The sequence below is a fragment of the Sceloporus undulatus genome, chromosome 2, assembly GCF_019175285.1.
Source record: "Sceloporus undulatus isolate JIND9_A2432 ecotype Alabama chromosome 2, SceUnd_v1.1, whole genome shotgun sequence".
Taxonomy (NCBI): Eukaryota; Metazoa; Chordata; class Lepidosauria; order Squamata; family Phrynosomatidae; genus Sceloporus; species Sceloporus undulatus.
In genome coordinates, this window is record NC_056523.1 from 61,242,963 (window position 1) to 61,270,720 (window position 27,758).

General features: G+C 41.7%; 1 protein-coding gene across 5 annotated transcripts in view; it reads left to right on the forward strand.

The window, feature by feature from the left end:
* The window catches only part of BICD2 (BICD cargo adaptor 2), a 123,305-nt gene that overhangs the window by 69,788 nt on the left and 25,759 nt on the right, over positions 1-27,758 (forward strand). For all 5 annotated transcript variants that reach the window (XM_042451011.1, XM_042451014.1, XM_042451012.1 and 2 more), the window contains exon 2: positions 2,896-3,108. In XM_042451011.1, coding sequence (XP_042306945.1) covers positions 2,896-3,108 — 213 coding nt within the window. The remainder of the gene's footprint in view (positions 1-2,895; positions 3,109-27,758) is intronic.

A 27,758-nucleotide genomic window follows, 5' to 3' on the forward strand; every position in this document is an offset into this window, starting at 1 on the left:
TGGCTGTGCCCCAGGCGGACCATCATGTACTGGGAGGGGAGCCATCTGTACTTACACAGAGGCTCTGCCACATGAGACTGAATATGGATGAACCTGTACATGTGACAGGAAATTAAATCAAAAGTAATGCAATATGGATATACGAGATCTATGGTCAGATGCGGATGCTGTCAATCTACACTATGGCGTGTTCTGGACGGGCCCTATGGGGTGCTGTTGTTATGCGCGAGGGGAGGAGCTTCCTGACACGCCTTGCCTCTCGCGTGTAACGACCACGTCAAAATGGCGGTGCCGCATACAGATGGGCGCCACCATTTTGACGTCGTGGACGTGCAGCGTCCGGACATCGCACACTCTTCTGGGGCGCAGAAGGAAGTGCCATTTTGGGCCTTCTTTTTGCTCCACGAGGGAGCCACGTGGTTTGGCTGCTGCAGCTCCCTCGCAGAGCAACTGGCAGCAGTGCAAGACCGCCCGTTGTGGGCGGTCTGTAATGCGCCTATATTACTCTTGGTGATGTTAACATCTGATGTGCTTTCAGCACTGTGTATCCATCCATTTAGGATTGCCACCACACCACAATCAGTTAGTGTTGTGTGTGGCTGGTTCAGAGTGAGAGATTTAGGGGCTGTATACACAAAAGGCCTGTGTTCCTCCCAGCTTGATGTCATCCTGTCTGGGCAATGCAGACCATTAGTGTTTGGCTAGGATTGGACAGACCAGATGCAGATATGGTGGATCCTGCCCAAAAGGAACTTAATCTGGTCTAAAATGACTGGCTGTTTGCAATGGAGTTTCTCTGAGACTCCACTGCAACAGCTGGCAGACCTCAGAGGCCCACACTCCCCTTACTTCCCACTGGCGTTTCATCCTCTCTGAAAGCCTCTGCTATGTCCTGGGACATTGGAAGAGGCCACATTGGTGTAGCCAGGTGCCCCATTTCTGCCTTTACAGGTCACAGCAGGGGCCTTCAGAGTGGATGCAACAGCGACGGCAGGTTAGGCACATGGTGGTGGTGGATCCCTGGTGCGGCAGCGGGCGGGCATGTGAACACCTGTCTGTCACTGTGCTGGCCCAGGGCCTGTCCCGGGTCAGAGCCACATCTTTAACAAACTGTAATAAATATAAGTTTTATATGAGGCAATTCTTTATGGGGTTAGCTAAGCCTAGCTTCACTGACATCAACATATAGCCTTTATTAGTGTGTCCTGTATCAGAGATAATTTGGTTTGGCAAATGTCACTATGCCTCACTGAGTAGTGTCACAGTGAAACATGTGAGCCCTGGGCATAATTCCCCAGATCTGTGGATCTTTCCTGGCCTGGTGTGCCCATCAAGATGTACTGAACTGCAGCACAGTCAGCCAATCAATAACCAATCACATTGTTTGTACTTTACTCCACCCCTAAAAAACAACAACCCAAAAACGCCCTGGGTCTTAAGGCACAACCAACCAGCCAATCATCCTTATTTATAATGTAGTCTAGCATTATCTGGAGAGTACAGTGCGCCCTTAGCTTAAGCGGGGGATCCGTTCCGAACCCAGCCGCGTAAGCCGAATAGTGTGTAAGCTCAAGTCCCATTCGATTGAGTGGAGTTCGTGGTGCGGGAGAGTGTGTGCGCCACGGGTGCGTGCACCATTCATTCTCTCGTCGCGTGGCTTCCACGTAAGTTGGAAGCTGCGTATGGGGCGCCTGCCTACAGTGTGGGTGCACAGTACTAGGTTTGGGGAAGTTATTTCAGCACTGCATTATATCTATATCAAAAAAATAGGAATCATAATGACCTAGCTCAAAGGGATGTTTTGAATGCTTGCTATAAGGTTACCATTTAAATATTTAATTACCTTTATGTTTGCCGTTTTTGGAAATGGGAGGTGTTTTTTTGTGTGCAAGCACTCATTTACATATAACATTTTTCCATATGAGGGGACAATTTCATTAGAAAAGGAAATTAGCATGTATACTATAGTTTATTGCAATTGTATTACTGTGTGACTTGTTTTTATCTTTTAAGTGTTTAGACTTTTGCAATTGGGTTTATTGTCTGACTTTAAAACTGTTTACTATTTAGACTTTTATTATCTTTGTTGCTCTCTTGACTGCAAATAATGGGAGATAGGATGTTTGTGAAATAGCGACACTATGTTGTGTTTACAGTGAAAATGTTAAAAACCTATGTTAATTACATTTACATTATAAAACGGAATGTTCATTTTAATTCTTTTAATTTGTATAATGTCCTAAAATCTTAAATTATTTCCTCCTAGATATTTCCTCCTAGATATATTTAATGTAATCACTATTAACACATAGTGGAGTCTGATATCTGATAATAATAAATAAAATAAAATGTACACCACCATATCAGAATTGTGGTGCAGCTTGTTCACAGACTGAAATGCTGTCACGTTTCTCAGCTTGTTAACCAGTGTATTCCTGATGCACTGACTCATTTAATTCCTGTATATACTCATGTATAAATGTAGAAATTTTAGTAAAAAATTGACTCAAAAACCTGAGTCGACTTATCGATGAGTCAATGTCAGTACCATACTCTAACTGTTATTTTATAAAGGAACCATCCTCTCGTGAAGGCAGGAGTGTAATCTGTCCTGGAAGCACTGACCCCACATTATTCACTCATCCATACAGCATTTACTATGAGCACAAACATGCCTGCTGGAATTTTGTATGTTTTTTGGCATTTTTCCCCCTTTGCTTCATCCTTTAGATCCTTTGTTACATGCCTCTAAGTTTTACCCTCGACTTATCTACGGGTCAGATCAAAATCCATAAGTTTTGCCCTCGACTTACACATGGTCGACATAGTTGAGTATATGCAGTAAGCTAAATTTTAAATGGAGATATCTTATAGAAGATCTGATTTCTTTTCCAGGCTTTTGGTCAGGCTCATACCAACCACAAGAAAGTAGCAGCAGATGGAGAGAGCAGAGAAGAGACCTTGATTCAGGAGTCTGCCACAAAAGAAGAGTACTACATGAAAAAAGTCATGGAATTGCAGACAGAACTGAAGCAACTGAGGAATGTTCTTGCCAACACACAGTCTGAAAATGAACGCTTGAATTCTGTTGCCCAGGAACTGAGGGAGGTAAGGCTTCTTGTGTGATAATATAATGCCTTAACTAAAAACAGCTCTGCTACTTAGATGGCAGGCGTGTCTTCAGTTCGATACTTCTTGAAGTATTTAAAGACATTACTTTGTTTATTTTAGTCTGGTAGGACCCTTGTGGCTGTTCCTGAAGATAGCTATATTACAAATGTAAATATTAAACACAAAAGAAAAAATAATAATCACAGAACAGCTAGTAATCAGGATTATTAAAAATCCTAAGCATAACAGCACCAGAGAGCTAAAATTACTAAGGCCAACCATCCCAAAGGCTTTGAAGAACTGCAACAAACTGTAATTGTTTCTTGTTTTGAATGACCTGTCATATGACTAGCAAATGTAGTTAATTGCAAGAGGAACAGAACAGATACTTGATACTAAAGGAAGGTACTAAAGGGTGTGTGTGTGTGTGTGTGTGTGTTGCATGAACAACTGATATTTCAAGGTGCACATGCTGCATTGGAACAGCTATGAAAGCATCAAAATTAAATCTTTCAAAAGTAACATAGAATTTAGAGCACAGAAAGTGGTTCAGCAAAATAAAAGTTCTGTTTGAGTTTATCCAGAGTTTTCTTAATAGAAGGCATGAAGAATGGGAATTGTGTTTCTGGATTTTGGGGGAACTAAGCAGTTTCTCACTAATAGCTGAATACCTAATCAGTAGAAACTATCTGAGCGAAATGCATTGCCTTCTAAAACTTAAAACCTTGTTCCCTGCAGGTAGTAATGCGCTATTAATTCTGCCCTCCTCTAGCATGTCACTGGAACGTTTAAGTGGCACACTGAAACACTCAGTCCTGGAAGGTGGGCTGTCTCTAATGAGACTGCAGGGTAGGTGTATAATCTTCTTAGGAATGGAAAATTGCTAGTCTCTAAATAAGTCCAGCTCTGACTCAATGTTTAAATTGCACAACAGTGTGTAGTACAGAGCAGGTAAAGTATTCCTCATGGATTTCTGGTTTCTCTTGAACCCTGCTTTTTCTTGAGAGTTCCTCAAAGTCCTTCAACCCCTCTAATTTTTTTTTAAATCAACTTTTCCACGCCAGACCCTTCCCAAACTGTCAGTATCAGAGATATGGTAATTTGGTGTGTTTATTTCCTTTTAGTCTTCCAACAGACCAGCAAACATAAAAAAGACTGGTTTTGGCTGAATGATGCAGTGATGTAATGTTATTTCATGTGTGTGGGGAAGTACCAGTGTAAGTCTCTTCCACAGTTGCTCACCTGTTTAAGGGATGCAGCAAGATACACGCGCATGCGCATACGCGCGCGCACACACACACAGAGCTCTAATTTGCCAATAAACCTAAGATACAACACTGACCTTGGTGATTATCAGAACCCTGAGGGTAATTGCTGATTGCAGTAATCATATTGGGGAGCTCATGTAGCACTCGGTGGTTTTCCAAAAATCAGCTGGCGTGTAGTCACAAGTCACTTTGAACCTCTAAGGAAAAGGCATTTTGTGGCAAGTGATGACTGGGAAATTATGACTGCAAAGTTTTGATGGTGCCCAAAAAATTGAAAAGGAAGAAAGGACACAGTTATGCAAATAAAGTTTCATGCTTAAAGGAAGATGACAAATGTAAAAGATATTAAATTCAGAACAGGTGGTGACACAACTGCTCATAGCAAAGCTTTTTTTATTTGCTTTCTGAAATATTTTTACTTAGATACAGATGAAGACACAATGTTGGGAAGAGGTGGTCACACATTCTTTACTTCTCTGTCCATTTAACTGAATCCCATCTTGGGAGAAAGGCAAGATGTAAATTCAAATACACTGGTGCCTCGGGATACGAAATGATCGGGTTACGAAATTTCCGGGATACGAAAAAGTTGGATTGGCAAAAACTGTTTCGGGTTACGAAATATTTTTCGGGTTACGAAATTCATTTTGGCGCAAAATTCAAATGCTATAGGCTTTCCAGTGCTAACGGAAAGCCTTTTCGGGTTACGAAATTTTCGGGTTACGAAAGGAATGGCGGAACGAATTAATTTCGTAACCCGAGGCACCAGTGTAAATAAGATTATTTAACTTATTATTCCAACCAAACTGAATGGCTTTTTTGCTGTTTCCTCTTTTAAACATTGTTATGATTAAGGAAAGTTCTTTCTCTGGTTTTAGCAAGCATAGTATATTTATAAGCAAAAAAGTGTTTTGGAAAACTGAAAAATCGGAACCTTTAAATCTTGCTGCATTTAAACCTTCTATAAAATTGAGGTTGCCTAGCAAATTGAACTTAGCCTTTACCTCTATTCTGTACAAATTGCTAAAAGTAATCAAAGACAAGTAATCTTAACTCTTCTGTTTTATGTGACAAGACTGCAGTGCTATTAATATAGGAGCCAAGCAATGCCACTGCCAAGTGTTCCTACTGTTCATTGTCTATTCTTTGCATTGGCAAAGAGACTCCGATAAAATCCTGCCATCAGCACAGATCAATACACATGCAAATCACTCCTGCATTCCCAGGCTCACAAAGTATATATAGACCCACTTTTTCCAGGCAAGCATTCTCTGAAGGTGCCAGCCACAGATGCTGGCGAAACGTCAGGAAGAAAATCTTCTAGAACATGGCCCGAAAAACCCACAAAACACCAAATAACTGACTGTTGTGATGAATGGAAAATAATGCATCCTATCTCAACTGTAAATCCTTAGATTAGGTTGGTCTGCAACTCCCATGTCCTTCCTTAAGCAGATCAGTAGGCATGATGGGAATTTCATTGGGAAAGATTGTATTATTGGCAGCATTCATTCATAGTAATGATCTCCGTTTCATTTACTTGAGGAAAAGACTGATAATGTTTGATTTCATAGTGGGGGCATGGAATACTCTGTGACCTATAGTGTTTTGGAAAAATGGTAAGTTCATTTTTGGTTGTGTCTCTTTGGATAGAGAAGAATGGTAAGGTCATATCAAAGACTTATTTTGAGAGGCTTTTAAGTATAGAATATTAGAGAAAGGACTTTTGATATGGCACTATATTGATTTTAATTGTACTGTTCTGGAACTCTTATTATTTTTAATAGTATGTTTGTTCTTAACACATTTTAATGTTAACATTTGTATGTTTTAGCTAAACAGTGGGCCCTTGATATCTGCTGGAGTTTGGTTCTAGGACCTCTTCCCCAGATACCCAAATCTGTAGATGTTTGTCACATTATACACAATGATATAATAAAATGGTGTCCCTTATATAAAATGGCAAAATTAAAGTTTGCTTTTTGGAGTTATTTTTTTTTTCTAAACTGGATGGTTGAATCTATGGATACAGAGGGGCAACTATATTATATTTGTTTTAATGTGTAAGCCACCTTGAGTTCTAATTTTGGAGAAAAGGTGGGATAAAATTAAAGACAGACAGGCAAATGACAACAGTGACAACAACAATAATAGTCAACAACAACAGTGATTGTGGTGGTGGTGATGATGAAGATGATGATGATATCACCATCACCTTTATTTTGACATAATTGCATAAGTATTGAGAGCCAGTGTGGTGTAGTGATTTCAGCATTGGACTATGACTCTGGAGACCAGGGTTTGAATCCTGCCTCAGCCATGTAAATCTCATGGGTGACCATGGGCAAGTCATACTCTCTTAGCCTCGGAGGGTTGCAGTGGCAGTATGTAAATGTATCTGTTAGAGTATCTTGGGCAGTGATTGTCAGACTGGGGGTTAGAAGCATGCTTTGAGCTTAGAGTAGGCAGAATCCATAAAAGAAAGAAAAAGATTTCTTGGGAGAGACAGGATCTGATAGCAGGTGCAGCTTCCCTCTCAGCATAAGTTTATGGCATGAATGCATTTAAAGTGCAGGAGCCCCACTGATGCACACTGTACTTGTGAAGACATGTTTTTTGAAAGTTCTGTGTTTTTCCCCTCTCCTAAATGTAATGCCATCCAGTCTAGTCAAGAATTCTTGTCTGCCACATTTGTAACATTTCAGTTATTCTAACATACTCATTACTTAACTCTGAATTTTCTAAATACCAACTCTTCTAGCTGAATGAAACTGGGAGGTATAATCCTAGTAAGGAGTGCAAGGCATAGTCCCAGGTGATTTATAGGAAAAGAAGACTTGGAGGAGGTATTTTCAGCACTTTTGCTGAAGTTGAACTGTAGGAAGCCATTGACACACTGCATGAAGTCTGACTTCATCAGTCTGCAGAGGAAAGTTTGTTTAATGCACAACAAAAATATCTCGGTAGCAGGGCTGTAAGAGTGAGGAGTGGAACAGCTCCCAATTCATTGGCCAGCTTGGGAAAATTACATACTTTTTAATAATAATAATTCTGCTACAAGGGCTACAACTCTTGGCACTCATCCAGCTGGGGGATTCCAGGAGTTGTAGTCTGAAAAATGTAACTTCCCTAAGCTGTAGAGCAATGATTCTCAATCTTTGATCCTCCAAATGTTTTGGATGGCAACTCCCAAAAATTCCCACAAGTCTGGAAAATGGTCAGGGATTCTGGAAACCAAAGTTCAAAACTTTTGGAAAACCAGAAGTTGAGAAGCACTTCCTCCAAGCCTGCAGTTGAACCATTGGCTGTGCTGGAGACAGGCAAATACATTTTGTCTCTTCTGCATTTCAAGCGTTAAGTCTATTTCAGTGTTACTCACAAGGATGTATGCTGTCTAAGGTGTCATCTGCATTGCAGAAATAATGCAGTTAGACACCACTGTAACTGCCATGGCTCAATACTGTGGAATTCTGGGATTTGTAGTTTTTTCAGATATCTAACCTCCTATATCAGCTAACTCTGGTGCTGCAACAAACTACAGATTCCAGAATTCCATAGCATTGAGCCACAGCAGTTAAAGCAGTGTCAAACTGCATTATTTCTGCAGTGCAGATACAACCTTAGTAAAAATTATGGACATATGCATATATTATACATAGATACCTGTAGATTTCTTGCTGTGGGAGGGAACAGTAGCATCTAACCCTAGAATACCATATAAACTCAACTCTTTTATCTCATATATAAGTTCAGGGCAGGTTTGGGGGCCAAAACGATGAGTTTTGATATGACCTGTGAATAAGTTGAGAGTAAGACTTAGGGTCATGTAACAAAGCATCTAAAGGATGAAGCAAAGGAAAACATTGCCAAAGAACTTACAAAATTGCAGGAGGCATAACTGTTTGTGTTCACACTGAAAGATGGATGGATGAGAGAACAGAGGAAGGTTAGTGCTTCCAGGACAGATTACACTCTTGTTTCACCAGAGGATGGTTTCTATTTTTATCAGAGTTAAGGTAGAGTACTTACATTGACCTGTGGATAAGTCAATTTTTTGGCTAAAATTTCTAGATTTATACATGTGTATATACAGTATACTTCATTTCTTTGCTAGTACTGTAATGAAGTCATTCTGTACCTTCAAACTTTGGAAGAGGGCAGGAGTGCTCATTTAATTATTATATACCTTCCAGTCTTCCAATTTGCTTTTAGCATTTTCTACCCCATGTTGGGAATTGTTTTCAAAAATAACTCTGGCACACATTTTCATCAGCAGAAGTTGTTCTGCGAAGAGAGATTGCTGTACTGTACATAGTTTTCAAAAAGTGAAAAACTGAAGCAGAGGGGGGATTTTGTCTCAGCTACTGGGCTTTGCAGATGTTCTTTAAAGGCATGGTGGGTTTTTGTGTGTTTGTTATATCTGACAGAGAAAAGCTTAAAGGTCTGTTTTGCAGAAGAGGATGACTAAGTTGTGAAAGAAGACAAGACTGGGCAAGGGGAGCCTGAGGAAGAAAGAGTGACTAAACCAACCCAAATCTGGGATCAGCATCATTAATGGGAAGCCTCTCTTCTTTGAAGTGTCAGAAAGGACCTTTATGTTTGATATGAGCTAGTTAGGATTCGTTGTTGACCATGGGAAGAATCTTGCTTCATCAGATCAAAGGTTTTTTTTATTTGGCATCCTATTTTACACAGTGGTCGACCAAAAGACTACCCAAAAATGGGATGTGACATGATGTTCTCTCCCAAGTATTCAGTGTCAGAACCAGGACTGCAATGAGACATTTTGCTGCCTGAGGTCCACTCACATTTGACTTAGAGAAGCAAACCAGACATAAGAATTGAATCTCATTTCAAAATTGGTGGTGGAACAGCATGCTCTTTCTTACCCGAGGGCAGCCAGCTAAGAGGGTGCAGGGCAAGCCTTCAAAACAGAACATACAAGCTAGGCCTTAAACAGTAGATCTGGGCCCTAGTGGAAAAAATAGGGGGGGGGGGGAGTATTTACCTAGCTGTTCACTAGCAGCAGATCTGTGTAATAAGTGGAATCCATGGCCACTGGGTGGGTAAACACCTCTGAGCCAGGGTGGTGGCTTTGGGCCAAGCAGGAAAAGGCCTCCTGGTTGCCCATGAAGGGGAAGAACTGGAGTAAGAAGCACTTCTTCACTAGCCTCCCTCTTTCCCTGACTTCCAGTGGCTGGTAAGAGACTGGGAGACCTGCTCTGTGTGGGGAATCTGGCTTCCTTTCCTCTCCACCTGGCAGACCATCAAAAAAATCTGTATACAAGACTTCAGAATTTGAATATTATTATTATTTTCTTTGAAATGTGCCAATTTTACAATGGATGTCAAGAACAATTGACAAAAATTTTTTGGCAAGAATATATCAACAAAAATATATGCAACAGAGTTGGTCCTAGTCCTGAACAGTGGTAATATGTGTCACCTCCTCCCACAACTGCCAGCCCTGCACTTGGCCTAATAGATAGGAGACAAATCCAGGTACAAATCATGGTGTACATATCAAAGAACATGTATTCAGCCACAATATAAGATAAACAGGAAATCCTAGGCCTTGGGTATGGCTATATCAGCAGTGCATTTTCATATCTGCAGGTCCATAAACAAAAGACAAAATCCTAAATGCTCTGACTCAGCTATTCTTGGTTGAGGTGTGCACACCATCCACAAAATGTTCCTATGGTATCATGTGGGGCCAAGCAATAAATTTGTTCACTGCTTCTTTTAGTCACTGCAAAGCTGTGTTTCCATTTTGAGGCACCAAGATATATAAAATCAAATAGTTGGGAGTTTCCCTTTTTACTATCTGAATGAAGAGAAATGCCACCATTTGGGATGCCTGATTTGAATCAGGAGCAGAGAATACCACCAGTAGGGTCAAACAGACTACTGTCAACGTTGGAGAATGACTGTTGGGACATATAAAAGAGGGGTTTTGTGACATTTGTGATAATCTTACCTACAATTAATGTACTTTCTAGAGCTCTTTCCAGGAGTAAATGCTACAGGGCTATTGTTGGATATTTTTTTAGCTAGTCCTGTCTAAAGATTATTATTCTGTAGCCATTTGTACATGCATGGGGATAAAATCGGCCCATTTCCAAGGACACTGTAATCTGTTACTGCATACAACGCAAAACAGATGATTGCAAATATCATGACTTATTTTGGACAACTGTTTGTTCAGTTTTCAAGTTTGTTCCTGTCAAGGCATGCTGGTAGGGTGGTTTTTGAATGTGAGTCTGGTTGTTGCCATAGGCTAGCTAACTCAGCAGATTCTGTCTCCTTGAGGTGGTTTTGATGGAACTAGGGAGGACTGATTTTCACATTCCATCCTTTGAGAAAAGCTTAATAGTAAATCACATGAGATTTCTGTAAAAAAAAAAAAAGGATGTTGTGTTCAGTTCCTGGTATCTCTAGGCAAGGCAGAGAGGGATTCCTCTCTGAAATCCTGAAGAAATGTAGACAATTAGTATGGGCCGAGGTAAGCAATTCTGGAAGAACTTCGAGGCAATTTTTTGCTCCTGGGGCCCTTTGGAGGTTACATTGTCTGCCATAAATACATAAAATTGAAAGTGTACAGAACTCTACTGGGGAGGGGCTGGAACTGATTTAAAAGGTGAATTGCTTTTCCTGAACATTTCCCTGAGTGGCAATTCTCTCTTTTTTTAATAAAAAAAGACAAGGGGTTGAGAGACAGGAGAAAAATTCCATCCCTAGTGCAGACTACAGTAAGCTGGGTGAACTGGTGCTTTGACTTACTACCAGGTCATGTCCTTTGCTTTTGTGTCTCTTAGAAGCAAAGAGCATTGGTGCAATGATTCATGTTCCTTAAAGTTAACCACTTGCATTTCTACATTCCAGAACCCCCAAAGGACTTCCATTTTAGAAGGAAGTGAAAAACTCTGTCATTTATATATCTGTGAAACAGACACTAAGTCCAGGTGAATTTCTGAGTATAGATACAATTTTGTTTACTTAATTTCCACGAGCTATCATTTCTGTACTTGATTGAGGAAAAGTGAAAGATATAGACCAGGAAGGCAGAACCAAAACTGTTATCCTTCCGCAAACATGTATTTTATAACTCACCATAAACTTTGGAGGCATTTTACTGAGTAAAAGCTTGATTGTTAATATAAAGCATAGATGAAGGAGATGAGACAGAGCATTACTGGGAGTATTATAATTGGAAAGCTGTATGTTATGGAATAGTTTGTGGTTTGCTTAGCCCAGCCCAGCCTAGCTCTGATGAGTGATAATGCAGATTCAAATAAACTTTCATCAAAAGCAGCCTCAGGAAAATTGCACCTCCCATCTTTTATGATTTTTTAAAGTACAAATTGCTCACACTTTCCCGATCACAAAGTGAGCTGCATTTGTTTTTGAAGACCTGATTTTACTGAATGATTACAGTGCCTTTCTTACATTTCTAGCAACATTTGTTCTCCTTCCCAATCTCCCATTCTTTGCTATTACAGTACAGTATTAACATGCTTGCTGCTTTGTCTCCATTCTTCAAGGTGAGATTCCTTGCATTATTTTTGTTTGGGTTCTGCTGCTACTGCAGGTTTGAATACTTTAAATGACCTCTAATGTTAATTATCTACTATTCATTTGTCCCCACAATGTGTAAAGGCTATGGCACAAATTACCCCACATCAGAATTTCTTTCCAGGTATTTAGACTGGTGCTCATGTTAAGGGATTGATGGTGTGCTTGGCTTTTGATCCATGAGTCTTTCTGCCTTCATATGCCTATCAGCCCATGATCATCCTCTTTAAGCATGTAGGAGGCAATGCTTACCACTTAAACTGAGGAGGTTACTTTAGGGGGAAGGGATGATAAGGCACTTCTCACTTGTTAAGAGAAATACATAGGAAAAAAACCAAAGAGTTATGTGTCCAAATGGACACCCAGTCAGTCCTATCTTTTAGACACCCAGTGGAGACAAATGGACACATTTAAACAGTGAACCAAGAACATAGATTAGACTGAAATCTTACAGCCCTTAAAACTGACATACAATGTATGGAGAAAGTATTTGGCTCTCTATATTTACTGCCTGGTTTTTGTTTTTTAAAATCACTTTCTCTTCAGTTTGAATGTCAGGATTATATATAAGGGAGAACAGTCTTCCACTCATGAACCATTTGAATAAGAAGATGCATACACAGTAGCAATTTCTTTTTAAATGCCTTGGGAAATGTATGGCTGAGAAAAGAAAAAAAAATCTGGGTTGTGGTATGTTCATTGGGATTTGTTTGTCTGTCAATAAGACTTTTCCTTTCTCCCCTCCCCAGCGCTGGCTCTTTCATCTCCTTCCTGCTCCCCAATTTAACCCTTGTTATTTCCAGCAAGTGTTTATTTTTAGGTGCCAAGGCTGTCACCATAGTAGCCAGCTAAGCTTGTTGTTAGGCCCCATCTGCCTACTTTGGCTCTGTCTGGTGCTCTTTTCTATATACACACAGTAGCCTAATTGTTCCAGATTTCCAAGTTCCCATAAGCACCTGCCTTAACATAATTACTGAGGGCAGGGTATTCCCAAAGTCATGGGTGTACGTCTGTAACCAATAGGATTTATAGCTGAAATGCAGATTAGTCCTTTGTGTATCTTTATCCTCTTGCCCTTGCTCTCACTCAGAAACTTACTCTATGCATTAAACAGGAGGGACAAGACAAAAATGTAGAACACATTTTGCAAGTAGGGGGTTCCTAAAGCTTGTAGTGTTAAGTCATGTGTTTTAATTGCATATTTTTGCCCTGGCAATCCTTCTTGATTTAAAGGAACAGGAAAAAGAAATATTGCTTTACATTTATGGAGTGGTATTATTATTATTAACCTTTATTTATAAAGCGCTGTAAATGTACACAGTGCTGTACATACAATCTTTTTAATTAGACAGTTCCTTGCCCTCAGGCTTACAATCTAAAAAGACATTACATAAAAGGAGAAGGGAAAGGTGCTGGGGCTAGTAGGCTAATACATATAAAGTACATAGCAATACAGGAAATGGTTCGATAAAACAGGCACCAAAAGAACATCAAATAGCAAGCGACAATTACGCAATGCCTGGGAACGCTTCTCTGAACAGGATGGTCTTCAGCTCCGTTTTGAAGCTGGTTAAAGAAGTGATGGCCCTTGCTCGTGGGGAAAGAAGGTTCCAGGAGTGAGGGGCAGCTAGTGAAAAGGGGCAAATCCGAGATGGGGCAGAGGAAATCCTGGGCTGGGACAGCAGACCTTGACTACCGGAACGGAGGGCCCTGGTGGGAAGGTGAGGAGAAAGAAGGTCTGATAAGTAAGGAGGGACCAGCCCATGGAGGGCTTTAAACGTCGACAGCAGGAGCTTGTACTGAATATGGAAAGGGAGGGGGAGCCAGTGAAGGGATGCCAACACAGGAGAGATGTGGTCAGAGCGGTGGGTGGATGTGATAATGTGTGCAGCTGAATGCTGGACAGAGATTAAAGGACGGAGGTGAGAAAGAGGAAGCCCAGCCAGGAGGACATTACAGTAATCAAGTTGTGAGACCACTAGGGCATGGACCAGGATCTTGGCAGTAGAGGCGGAGAGATAAGGTCGGATTTTAGCAATATCGTACAAAAAGAATCTACAAGCCTTGGCTGTGGTCTGGATCTGAGGGATACACGACAGAGAAGAGTCAAAGATAAAACCAAGACTGTGGGCTTGCTGGACTGGTTGAATACAAATGTTATCCACAGAGACAGAAAAGGAGTGTTGAAGGGTGGGCTTAGGAGGAAAGACAAGAAGCTCCGTCTCGAACATGTTGAGCTTCAAACGCCGATGGCACATCCACTGCAAGACAGCTGTGAGACAAGACGAAATTTGCTGTTCAAGTCTTGGAGAAAGGTCAGGGGTGGAAAGATACAGCTGGGTGTCATCGGCATACAGATGGTAGGAAAAACCAAACGAGCTAATGAGTTTTCCTAAGGACAGTGTGTAGAGAGAAAACAGAAGGGGACCTAGAACAGAGCCCTGGGGAACTCCAACAGATAAGGGAACAGGAGAAGAAGTCTGACCACCAGCAACCACTGCAAAAGATCTGCCAGACAAATAAGATCGAAACCAGTCGAGAACAGAGTCTGAGAACCCAAGGTCAGAAAGTATATCAACTAGAAGAGGGTGATCAACAGTGTCAAAGGCTGCAGATAGATCAAGAAGGATGACAACAGAGTAAAGGCCATTTGCCTTGGCCAGTAAAAGATCGTTTGAGATCTTGGTGAGGGCTGTCTCTGTAGAATGCCTTGGGCGGAAGCCAGACTGAAAGGGATCGAGAATGGACTTGGCTTCAAGAAACTCAAGACAGCGAGAATAAACAACCCGTTCCAAAACCTTAGAAAGAAAGGGAAGAAGAGAAATCGGACGATAGCGAGACAAAGAGGAGGGGTCAAGAGAAGGTTTTTTTCAGAATAGGGGAAATGAGAGCATGTTTGAAGTCCGAAGGGAAGGAGCCTGTAGAGAGAGAGAGAGATTGAAGATATGGAGAAGCGAGGGCAGAAAAGAAGGAGCTATAGAGATTAGAAGATGAGTAGGAATTGAGTCAAGAGAACAAGTTGCAGGTTTGCAAGAGTTCAGAAGTGTAGAGAGTTCATCCAAAGAAGCAGGTGGAAACACAGAAAATTTTTTAGGCGAGGGCAAAAGAAGATTATGAGGAGGAGAAGAATCGGGAGGGACTATCTCAGAGCAAATGGTGGTAATCTTTGTGTTAATATATCTTTATTCAATTTTAAAATACGAAAGTAATCACAACATAAAATACAAATATCAAAATATTCCTATTATACATTGAACATAAAATTTGAGCTTGGTGGTAATCTTTGAGATGAAGTAATTAGCGAAGTCATTGGGAGAGAATGATGAAGAGACAGGAGGAGAGGGAGGTTTAAGCAAAGAGTTGAAGGTGGAGAACAAGCGCTGCAGGCGCCTCTCATTGGCAGAGATCAATGATTTGTAATAATTTTGTTTTGCCACAGACAGGGCACGTGAGAAGGAAGAAAGAACAAATTTGAAGTGGATAAAGTCAGCCCACTGTTTGGACTTTCTCCAAAGACGTTCAGCCAGCTGCTCTAGAGCAGGACTGGAGAAACTTAATGATGGGAGTAAGCCAGGGCTGAGGCCTAGTCTTAGAGGAAGAAGTGCGTACAGAGACAGGAGCAAAATGGTCAAGAGTCGAGGAAAGAGTGGAGTTAAATAAAGACATTGCTGAATGAGCAGAATCCCCAAGATTTAGGGAAGAGAGAGATGAATCCAGGGTCTGACCAAGATGGTTAGAGTCAACAGATTGAAGGTTACAAAAATGGCATTGACGAGGAGGTGGAGTATAAGTGAGAGCAAAGGAGCTTAAGTGATGATCAGATAGTGGAAAGTCAAGTGCCAGGTTGTCAGAAATGGCACAGTTTGCAGCAAGAACAAGGTCAAGACAGTGACCAAGAAAATGAGTTTAAGAGTTGGAATGTGGTTGGAGGCCAAAAGAAGCTAGGAGAGAGTTGAAGCAAGACGATGTAGGGTAGGCAGTAACTTGGAGGAATTTGGCTATTACTAAGAGAGAATTTGTACAGTGAGCTATGTAGCGCTTATCAAGTGAGTGATACAGTATTTCAAATGGTTTTTGTTCCTGTCGTTTTTGATGCTGTCAGAATGCTGACCAAGTTGAAAAAAGCATGACTTGAAAGGATGTGAAACAAATCTGAGTCATCCCCCTGACAATTCAGAATAAAAAACTAGGCTTGTCATAATTGCAGCACAGCAAGAGGAGCCTAAGAAGTGTACAAATCATATGTGCAAAGTGATATTGTGTATGTATGTTCATGGTGATCCTCCCCATTCCCTATTTTAAAAATGTTGCCAAAAGGAAATGATCAACTTAAAAAAGAATAATAGCCACACACGAATGGAAAAGAGCAAGATGAAAATATTAAACATTGTAAGCATATACAGGAGGTTTGGGGAAGGTTTTAAGATGATTCTGTCTCCTTGAGATAGTTGTAAAACACAGACAGCAGTACAAGAAGTGAAGAAAGGGGAGAGGCAGAAAGTCCAGAATGGGTTTGAGATAGCAAGAACTGAGAAAAGGTTAGGAACACAAAGACATAAATACAAATGCACCAGCCTTATTCATATGTGGAAGGGTTGGTGTGGAAATTGAAAGTAAGAAAATGTTGAACTGGCAGTAAGACCACATTCTATGCTTCTCATCCTCTGCATCCTAAAGTGAGGGAAATTACCCCAAACATATCAAGAAACCTGACAAAGACAGTGAACTAAAGAAGCATCTTTCAAAATATCCTTTAAATGAAGAGTGGAAATTTTTAGCCTTTAGGCCATGGACAGTGGCAAGGGATTGTGAAAGTTGTAGTACAACAGACCTGGAAGGTAAATGTTTCCAGTCCATACTATAAACTAAATCTTGACATGTACACATGTCATAATCCAAAAATCTATATTAAGCATAAACTGTAGCTCAAGTCCAGTGGGCACTGACTTGAGAGCAAGTCCTAAGGTGCATTGGCACTATTTTACAGCACCTCAACTGCTGTATTTCCATTCTTTGAAATCCTGGGGTTTGTAGTTTTGCAAGGCCTTTAACCTTCTCTGCCAAAGAATATTGGTGGGTCACAAAACTACAAATCCCAGGATTCAGTAGGATGGAGCAATGGCAGTTAATGTCAAATTGCATTATTTCTGCAGTGTAGATGTACCCCCAGTTAATTCATCTTCACTTCTAATGAGAACTCAAGATCCATTAATTTGTCTTTTTAGCCATCTAACTGCATTAATTTGATAGTGCAGAGGCAACCCATTGAAATCTGACTTACTTCTGATTAAATATAGATACAACTGCACTGTAAAGCCATAAAGCCAGCATGATTTGAGTGTTGGACTAGGACTCTAGGAGGCCAGGGTCTGAGTCCCTACTTCTCTTAGAGGAAGGCTCTGGCAAACTTCCACCATACAAATCCTACCACGAAAACCCTAGGATAGCACACCACCATAAATCGGACCTGATCTGAAGGCACATAACACCAATCACCCTTTTCTTTATGGCATCATGGAACAAAGAATTTGCTTTTTAACAGTTTGAAAACACTTGATAGAAGTTGAATTCCAAGGAATTTGATTTTCTAAATCAGGGGTAGGCAACCTTTTGGAGCCGGGGGGCTGAAGCCGGGGGGGTGGAGCTTCCACCCTCCGGGGCGCGGCTGCATGCTGGGGGCGGAGCTTCCACCCTCCAGGGCGGAGCCACCCTCTGGGGCGGAGCCTCTACCAAAGCCCTGCAAGGAGGAGGAGGCGTGTGCCCGCCCTGTCCTCCTCGGTCCCTTTCTGGACAAACACCCCCAACCTGCATTCCAAAACACACAAAACAGCACAGTTGTGCATTTCACATGGCTTTACTTAACATGGCCTCTTGCATATTTCAGAGGCTTATTCCATAATCAAAACCCTTGGGTTTAATACTTAGCATGGTTTAACATGGCTATGCATATTGAACATGTCAAGGTGGTTTCACCGTTCTTGGACCAAGTGTACTTCTCAGAAATGTGTACTTGGTTAAGGGACTTTGGTTTTTCTTCACTGCGCATGGGTTTGTAAAAATCACAGCAATTTACATTGGCCTTGTCTCAGAGGCTTTCTGATATCAATATCACCATTAAAGAACCAAAAACACACAGAAAAGGCACTTTGGAAAGTCACACTCTCTTGGCTTCAGAAACAGTGCGTGCATTCCTCTCAAGCTGACTCATATCATTATCATTGTCATCATCATCATCATCACCACCACACTATCATTGTCCAAAGCAAGGGAGGACTTGTTAGCGTTTAAAAGCACCACAAAAACAACACTTTGCAAGGTCACACTCTCTCAGCTTCTGACACACGTAGTTGCATGCTTCTCAAGCTGACTCATCATCATCACCACCCACCCTATCATTGTCAAGCAAGGGCGGGGCTTGTTAGAAAAGCACACAAAACACACTTTGCAAGGTCACACTCTCTTGGCTTCAGAAACAGTGACTCCATGCCTCTCAAGCTGGCTTATATATCATCGTCATCATCATCATCATCATCACACTATCACTGTCAAGGCAGGGAGACTTGTTAGCAATTAAAAAGAATGCAAAATAAAACAAAAAAACCCATGTGGCCTCTGGCCACTCACCACCTTCTCTTCCTCCCTCCTCTTCCTCCTCCTGCTGCCCCATCTCCTCTTCCTCCTCTTTCTTCTCCTCCATGTGCCGCGCGGCCTGGGGGCAGGACGGAGGAGACAGAGGAGGTTGGCAGCGTGGGGCCACCCGCGCGGAGCCCCGCGGGGAGGCGGGGATGGCCCCGCGGGGAGGCGAGGAGGGCCGCATGGAGCCGCGCAGAGCCCCGCGGAGCCCTGCGGGGAGGCGGGGATGGCCGCGCGGAGCTACGCAGAGCCCTGCGGGGAGGCGGGGATGGCTGCGCGGAGCTACGCAGAGCCCCGCGGAGCTACGCAGAGCCCCGCGGAGCCCCATGGGGAGGCGGGGAGGGCCCCGTGGAGCCCCGCGGGGAGGCAGGGAAGGGCCGCGCTGGTCTTCAGCCTTTGCCTCCTCCACCCCAGGCCGCGCGGCCCTCCTCTTCCTCCGCCGCCATTTTGTTTTTCAAAATGGCGGCGAAGTCTCGCGCGACCTTTCCGCCGCCATTTTGAAAAATAAAATGGCGCCCGGAGCAGCGCGGAAACGGTGGCAATGAGCGGCAGGACTGCGTGGGGGCCGGCAGAAAGGCCTCTGCGGGCCGGATGTGGCCCGCGGGCCGTAGGTTGCCAACCCCTGTTCTAAATGATAGACTGGTTTTATCTGTTCAGTTAATATATATACAGTACATGAAGAAACTCAATTCCAAATGGATGGCAGGTAAGGCTTTTTTTAAAAAAAGATGCAATCTTTAATACGCTATTTGATGCAAGAGCAGTTGTTAATTTCTAACTGCATTTTTTTTTTTTTAGTTTTGAATTGACTGTGGGTACTGTCTTGGAAGACTCTGAAAATCACTTTTTTCATCAACCAAAATAAGTTTTGGTTTTTGGGCTTTTAAAAACCTCAACCATATATAGGCTAAAGAGGTCAGTGTTATGCACTCCAAATTCAACACAGTTTTTCTTTTCTTTTGCTTTGCTATATGACACACATAAAATAGCAGGACAAACAGATCCACCGAAATGCCTTTTTCCTGTTTGTCTCAGGAAAATTCAGATATACAGAAAGATATTGCTGAGCACTGTACTTTTGGCAGATGACATCTGTTGGGCTTCCATCATTTATCTCTATCAAAGCTGATTTTAAGATGGCAGTTTCTTATTTTGTCTTGCTTCCCCCCCCCCCCCCACAAAAAACATTATACAAATTTTGTATTTTGCCCCATAAAGAAGCTATCATTTATCATTCGGAGCTCTTTGAGAACCTACAATGAAGAAAGTGTCCCAAGATGATTAATTGTAATGAAAATGCAGTGTGCTCTACATATTATTTAAGGAGGCATCTGTTCCTGATTAACCCCATTGTTGTTGTGCATTGAGAATATTTGAAAGAAAGATGCTAAAAAGAGGCCTTTTAATCTTTTTTTTTTCCAGGCAGCTGCTTGAAATCACAGCTTCCAACTAATGCAGGAATCCAAAGATACATTCTGATTTAAAATATACACTGTTTTTCTTCAAAATAATGTAACAGTGCACATGTTTAATGTTTCAGTTTTGTTAATGTATTACCCAAGTGTCTTAAAGTTCCTTTTTTGAGCTGCAGTCTGCTGTCTGAAAGTTAATGCTCTTTAACATGCATGAGTGAAGATGTATCCCATCACTTAACTTTTAATTAAACCATTATGTGACCATAAGCCTTATCATGGCAGGAGAAGGAAATGTTCCCAAGCCCCATTTCAAACAATAGTGACTTGCTTTGACCTTCACTTTGCTATTATAAGCAATAGTATAGAAATAGAAATTGCTGATTCATTTGCAAGATACAGTTGCAAGGTGTTTTATGGTAATTGAAGTTGGAAACAGATTTAAGGGTAGAAGTGTTAAGAATCTTTAGCTGCTCCAATATATTTAAACCTGCTTGATTTAGTAAATAATTAATTGAATATGAAGTAATTAAATTAATATAGAATTTATCTGCCTTAATTAATATTCTAATATCAATTTAATAATATATTTATTAATAGAAAACATTAATTTATCAATATTAAATTGTGTTAATTATTTATAATGCATTCATATATTAATTCATTGATGTATTAGTTTAATGATTATGGTTGCTAAACACTGAGTAGAGCCAGTTTAGTATAGTGAGCAAAGTTTTGGACTGGGACTTAGCAAATCCAGTTTCAAGTCTCCACTGAGCCATGAAACTCAGGGCCTGAACACACGGCCCAAAAGGCCTGTCCCCTCCCCCTGGTCTGGCATTGTCCTGTATGGAAGACACAGGCCAATAGTCCTGGACCCCAGGATCAACCATATTGGATGCCAATCCAATGGTTTCAGACTGAAATTTTAAACTTTTTTAAGGTGCTGATTATTGCAAATGTCGTGTGATGGAGTGAGCTCCCATCACTAGTCCCAGTTTCTGCCAACCTAGCAGTTTGAAAGCATGTAAAAGTACAAGTAGATAAATAGGTGCCACTCACGTGGGAAGGTAACAATGTTCTGTGTAGTCATGCTGGCCTCATGACCACAGAGTTGTCTTTAACATCTCTGGCTTAGTGACAGAGATGAGCACTGCGCCCTGCAGTTGGACACAACTTGACAACCTGGTGAAAGGGGAGACCTTTACCTTTACCTTATTTGTAGTGAAGTTTCCTGGAAAATTCACCACAACACCTGGTAAGACCACATGACCATGCATGCCATAGCTACCACTGCTGTGTTCCATCTGAAGGTCCCAGTTGTAGTCTGTGATATTGGAAGGGGGCACCTGGCTAGGATGCAGGACAGACCGTCCAAAAAGGACGGTCTCCCGGCACCTATTTTTGCTCCACGGGGAAGCCGCAGTCTCCAAACTGCGGGGCTTCCCCACGGAGTGAAAAGCGGGTTCTTCTTGCACTGCCATGCGTCTGGCATGTAACAATGGCAGTGCCCATCTGTACAGGGCGCCGCCATTTTGACTCCCTCGTCACGTGTGAGGGTTGCAGGGCTTCTGGAAGCACACACACCCCCCCCCCCCGAGGCACCCCTCACACATGACGAGGGCGTCCTTTCCAGCCAAACTGGACCGGGCCTATGTTAGTAAAGCCAGGGCTTATGGGCTTCACTGTGGCCTTTAGAGGAAATGGTGCACCAGTGGCCAGTGGATGTGTAAATACCTGCACATGCCTTGGGGCAGGAATGGGCCTGAAACATGGGCGGCATACCACAGAGTTGGTCCATGTTATCTTGTCCATGTGTATAGGCCCTCAGTGGTTACTACAGCCTGACCTGCCTCACAGGGTTGCTGAGAGGATCAAATGAAATTGATAGCAATGGATACCAACTAGAATATATTGGAGGAAAGATGGGATATACAAGTAACTAAACATTCAATGCTATGTTTTGGTTGTTTCAAACTGTGGCTATTATAAATTAACACTTTAGATAAGAAGGCGAATGAAGAAAAGACATTTGTGGGTGAATGCCCGTTAAAAAGTACTGTGTGAAACAGCGGGAAAATATCATAGTAATTTGTGCTCCCATAATTATAACCTAGGCAGCACAGAAAACAGGCTTTCCTGTCCATTTATTCATATCCTTTTCACAAGACTACACCCCAGCATCTGTGATTACTTCAGAAGCAGTTCTTTCTAGAAAACATATGCAAATTAATTTGACAAGAAAGGAAGTCCTTTGAAAAAATCTATCCAGAGACTGTTTGACGGCCGTCCAAACTATCCTCGCTCCACATTTGTTTCTGTAAATTACATACCAGCTCAAAGGCATTGTTTGTGTCTCAAGTGTGTGGAAAACTGAGCACGTTTCATCATAATGGATGCGAACTCATAATTAATGTTGTATTTTATTTCACCGAACCATGAATACTGTATATGTTGTTCCTAAAGCAGCAACAACAACTTTCAAAGAAATGGCTGGATGAAACTTGCTGCCAATCAGCTAACTTTCCAGATACAGCTTTTAATTTTAGATATACAGTGGATCCTTGTTATACGCTGGGGTTTGGTTCCAAGATCCCCCGTGTATAACAAAATCCGTGTATGCTCAAGTCCCATTAAGTATAATGACATACCAAAATGGTGTCCCTAATAAAAAATGGAACATCAAGGTAAATTTATACTTTTTTGGAACATTTTCAAACCGTGTATGCTTAAATCCGTGTATAAAAAATCCGTGTATAAGAAGGGCCGACTGTACTCTCTACATAGAAATATCTTAAGACTGTAGTGATAGATGTGTTTATTATTTTTGGCAACGATTAGCCAAGTTTATGCCTGACTTGGATCCCATTTCCAGAATGAATAGCCTTTCCTAATTTAAGGGTCACAGCTGTGGTTGTTACTGTGGTGAGCAATTCTAACAGATGTCAACAACAATGCTAACATGAACCAAAAATGGAGGGTCAGGCTTGTTTGTGAGGTTAGTTCTGGCTCTTGCTTTTTTGGAAGGAAAGACAACAATAATCTGAATTTAGTTACATTAATGAAGAAAAAAGGATATTCTATCCAGAGCTTGGAAAAATTAACTTTTTAGACCATAGTTCCAAGTATACAGCAACCATGGTATCTAGGGATTCTGGGAGTCAGCTAATCAAGTCATGTTGTCATGATCTGATTTGAGTTAATTCTTTATACTCCCTTTGTCCAGCTTGTTTTGCCCACTCACATTTGGATAAAGATTTCAGCTGTCTGGTTTATTGCTTTTAGTAGTTTCTTCCAGCGTTTTATTCTGTACAGAAGTATCCAAGGCCTAGGTTCAGGAGAAGAGATTGGTAAATTCCCTATTGGAAGTAGTCATTAGTTGCCTTGTTAAGGGCCTTTTCACAATACAGTATTAGTGTGATATAATTCCAATGTAACTGCCATGGCAGCATCCTATGCAGTCCTGAGGTTGTAGTTTGGTGAGGCACTAGAGCTTTCCAGATATTTCTCCTTCCTTAGGCTTTGTTCCTTAAGGGGTTTTTTTTCAGGAGGAGGAGAGGGAGTTACTTCTGACAACTTTTGGATTCTCTTCAAGTCTTGTGTGTTGGTGGAACTGCTTGGACTATATAAATTCCTTGTTTTGAGGATTGGGTTTGCGATTAGTACAGAGTGGAAGTGTGACAAAATGCAATCATGTAGATGGAGCTGCCAGTCTCAGCCACCAGTGGTGAGGAATACCACTGGTGGCTGGGACTTCAACAAGAATTGGAGTGCTGCCCTTTGTCCACCCGTAGCAGGCTGTTGGTCATCTGACTGCCTTGCAGATGCCCTGAGATCATTTGTTTTCAAAGAGTGTTGGAAGATTGCTTTAGGGATGATGAGGCAATTCATGTCTCTTTTCAATTTTTTTCATCCTGCCCCAAATATTATTAATTATTACTTATTTAAACTATTTTGATACCACCCATCATTTTGAGAGATATACAAAATGTACTAAAAATTCTAATACATTATAGACTTAAAACAGACAAACAAACAAAACCCTACCACTACAACAACATAAGGCAGGCAATAAAAGGATAGCTCATGTCAACCAGCTCTAAATGTAAAAGGAAAAGGCAAGGAAATACATTTTGACCAAAAGAGGAAAATAATATAATGTTGATATTATTTGTACTTCTATGGGGAAGCATGGTCTATAATCAAATTGCCACAACCCAGAAGGCTCCCTTCCTTGTTGTCACATAATGTAGCTATGGTGCTTTCAGATTGTCCATTTCCCCCAAATTGTATTGAAACCTAGGCAGAGCCAGAACTTTTATGTGTGTGGACTGTGCTCATCCTTGAAGGTCACACATCTCCACCCACAATGATGGAGTGTCTGAGGTGACAAAAGTTCAAATTCAGACAAGAGCTAGGAATAAAAAGTTCTCCATCCATTACTGCCTGTATCTCTGCTACAGTAAAAGTTGCTCTTTCCTATATCATATCATATCTCTTTTGAAAGGTATGACCACTTCATATCATAAAAAGCAGGACAGGAAACGGATGTTTGTGCTTCAAAGCTAAGCTGAGTGAATAAATATTAAAGCATTTGTTTTATTTATGAAGCCCTTCAAGGCAAAACCCTATTTAAAACTGCTGAGTATGTATTTTTATGAGGCATACTTCTTTTTATATCTTGTATTAAAACTAGCTGTTATAGCCTATATTCATAAATTTCATGGAGGAATATGATAATGGTGGAAGACTGAAGTCTTAAACCAACCAAGCAGCAGAAGAATGTCACAGAGTAGTAAAGCGAAAGAAAGGGAATTGAAATGAGATTTCTAAAACTATGATGTGTATAACTGTTTTAAATCATTAAAGCTAGGTATAATATTAGTTTTTTCCTACCTGACAGCTCTCCAGCCTGACCATGCTGTCTATGGTTGGTAGAAACTGTAGTCCAAAACAACTGGAAGGTCCTGGGTTGAGGAAGGTTGGTCTGGTGAGTTACAGCTTTAGGAGAGTACCTAGGCGGTAACTTCTTATCAACGATCTTCAGTACTGTAGTATTAAAAGCATTCTTTGAGGCTTTTCTCTATGTCCCTGTCACCATTAGGTGTGCAGTGACCAAAGATAGTGCCTTTTCCATTGCAGTGCCCTACCACTGAAATTCTCTTCTCAGCTAGGATTGCTTGCCACTTTCTCTCTTTTTTCTTTTCTTTTCTTTTTCTTTCTTTGCTTCTTTTTTCTGGTAATAGGTGAACACTTTTGCATTTTCCCCAGCAACATAGATCAATTCATTGGTTTAGTCTTGATTTTTAATGCTGGAATTTTACTTGCTCTGATTTGCTTTTATTTCCATGTTCACTTTTGTATTTGCTCTTGCAGTATTTGTACCGCCCGCCTGCCCAAACCGTGGACTTGCCATCTGCAGATTTGAGCATCCACAGATGGCAATTGGCCCTAATGGCAGTGTGCATACACGGCTGCACTGCAGTTAAAAAACACGAGACTTGGGGTCCTGAAGTTTTGGGCATCCGCTGGGGGTGAGGGGTCTGGAATGGCTGACTGTACTCGTCTTTTAAATTTTTCATAAGACATGGTGAAAGAGTATTTCTCTCCTCCAAACTTTCCATATTTCGTCAGTCTTTGTTTAGTGTGCAAATAGATGCATCTCCCATAACCTAGGTTAGGCAGACATGCAGGACAGCACTTGGTAGCTTTCTGAACCCATTACCTAAGCTGATGCTTCCCTGGTTCCTCATCTTGCTGTGATGTGAAATGAAGAGCTCCACAAGGCTGCTGCCTCCAACATTTCTGTTATATTTTCTTTTCTGTGCCCAATACCAGTTAGTATGAGGAAAATACTAGAAAGTCCTCTTTCTAAAATACAGTACATTTTAGAATACTCCAGATTCATCTCAGGCTATGAATCTGACATGTTTTCTATGGCACACCGGTGCTGCCCCACTGAATGATTTATTGGTCACTAAAGCCAGGGCAATAATGGGTTAATGTAGGCTCTTGTCTGTAGCTCATTAGAGGCTTTATGGTTTAAATTGGACTGTGATTCCATTAATTAATACTCTCATAGGTGCCCATTTACTCTTGAGTTGATCAGGGGAAGGAAGATACATTTAGGGAAAATTGTGGAATAAGACAGTAGTGCTGTTTACAGAGGAAGGCAGTAGAAGGAGAAGAAGACCACATTGCAGATGGATTGAGTCAATCAAGGAAATCAAGGGTTGTGGGGCGTCTAGAAACAGCGCCCTGGGGCAACCCAGCACGTCGCCAGGACATGCTAAAGGGCTTGTTTGTCCAGGGCCATTATTTTTTGGAATACAACTTCTAGAGTCCCCCAGCCTGTGCTGGCTGGAGAATTCTGGGGTTACTTTGTAGACCAGGTAAGTAAAATTTATCAACTCTCAAATTTCACAATGATTGCTTCATAGATGAATCTTCTGTAGAAATATTATCAGCATTCAGACAGGGACTCTCACATCAGTGAATGCTCTTGTTTGAGTGGTTGCAAGATGGATAGAGGTCAGAACTCTTGGTTCTGTGCACTCTTGCTACCTGCCCTTTCCCCAATGCTCAGAAATGTTATTTTGAGTGGGGGAAAGCAGAGGTAGGTAATCTGAGGCCTTGCTGGGTTGGTGGTGGTGTTTCTCATCAACATCAATGCTGGGGAAAGTGTTATGTCCTGCTGGCATCTGGAACTTGCACTGTTAGATTCTGGTAGGGTCTGAGATTGTCACCACCTTCTTCCCACTCCCCATGGCTTCTGAGCCTTGGAGGAAAGGGAAACAGAGGGGTCGTTCCCACTTACCTATAAAGCGGGTCATGATCCGAATTTAGGGTGCATCGTTCCCACTGAAGCTCGAATTTAATCGCCATTACCCCTCATTCGTTCCCACAGCATCTCGAATGAGAATCGAATTAAAATTTTTAAACTGGATTATCAGCCTATAATTCGGTTTAAAAAAAAATAGTCATTTATAACGCGAGTTATTTTTGAAAGCGGAGTACGATTCGCTGTATCTGAATGGGAACGAAAGGGTGTCTGATTCGGGAACCTGGAGATGGGAGGAGCAGTGCTCAAGGGGCTGGCCTGGGGGTGTCACCCTCTTTGGTTTCTTTCTGCATCACCAGTGCCATTTTCTTCAATTCGCATAGACTTTCCCCCGGTGGATTGCAACCTCCCCTCTGCTCCTCATTCATAGACCGATGTGTGAGGAGAGCCATTAAACACCATTTTAAACTATTCTTTTTTCTTTTTTCACCTCTGCCTGAGCACCTGAGCAGCAGATGGGCTTTGCAGTACATGCCTGCTTGATCGCCCTCCAAACAGCCCAAGGAGCATTGGGGGAGGCAAAGCGATTGTGGGAAAGGAGGCTCATTCCAGAGGAACTATGGGATGGGCATTGTAGGACATCCCTGCTTGATCGCCCTCCAAACAGCCCAAGGAACATTGGGGGAAGCAAAGCGATTTTGGGAAAGGAGGCTCATTCCAGAGGAACTATGGGATGGGCATTGCAGGACATCCCTGCTTGATCGCCCTCCAAACAGCCTAAGGAGCAATGAGGAAGGAAAAGCGATTTTGGGGAATGGAGAGCCTGGACGCCCAGGGATCTGGGGGGGGGGGGGATTGAGCCTTATCTTCTCTCTTCCCCAAAGATTCTCTCCCCATTAATGAAGCCCGCTGCCTTCTCCTCCTTGATCCAATTTGCCAAGCCTCCTTCTAGTCTGGGGAGACACAACAGAAGAGCCT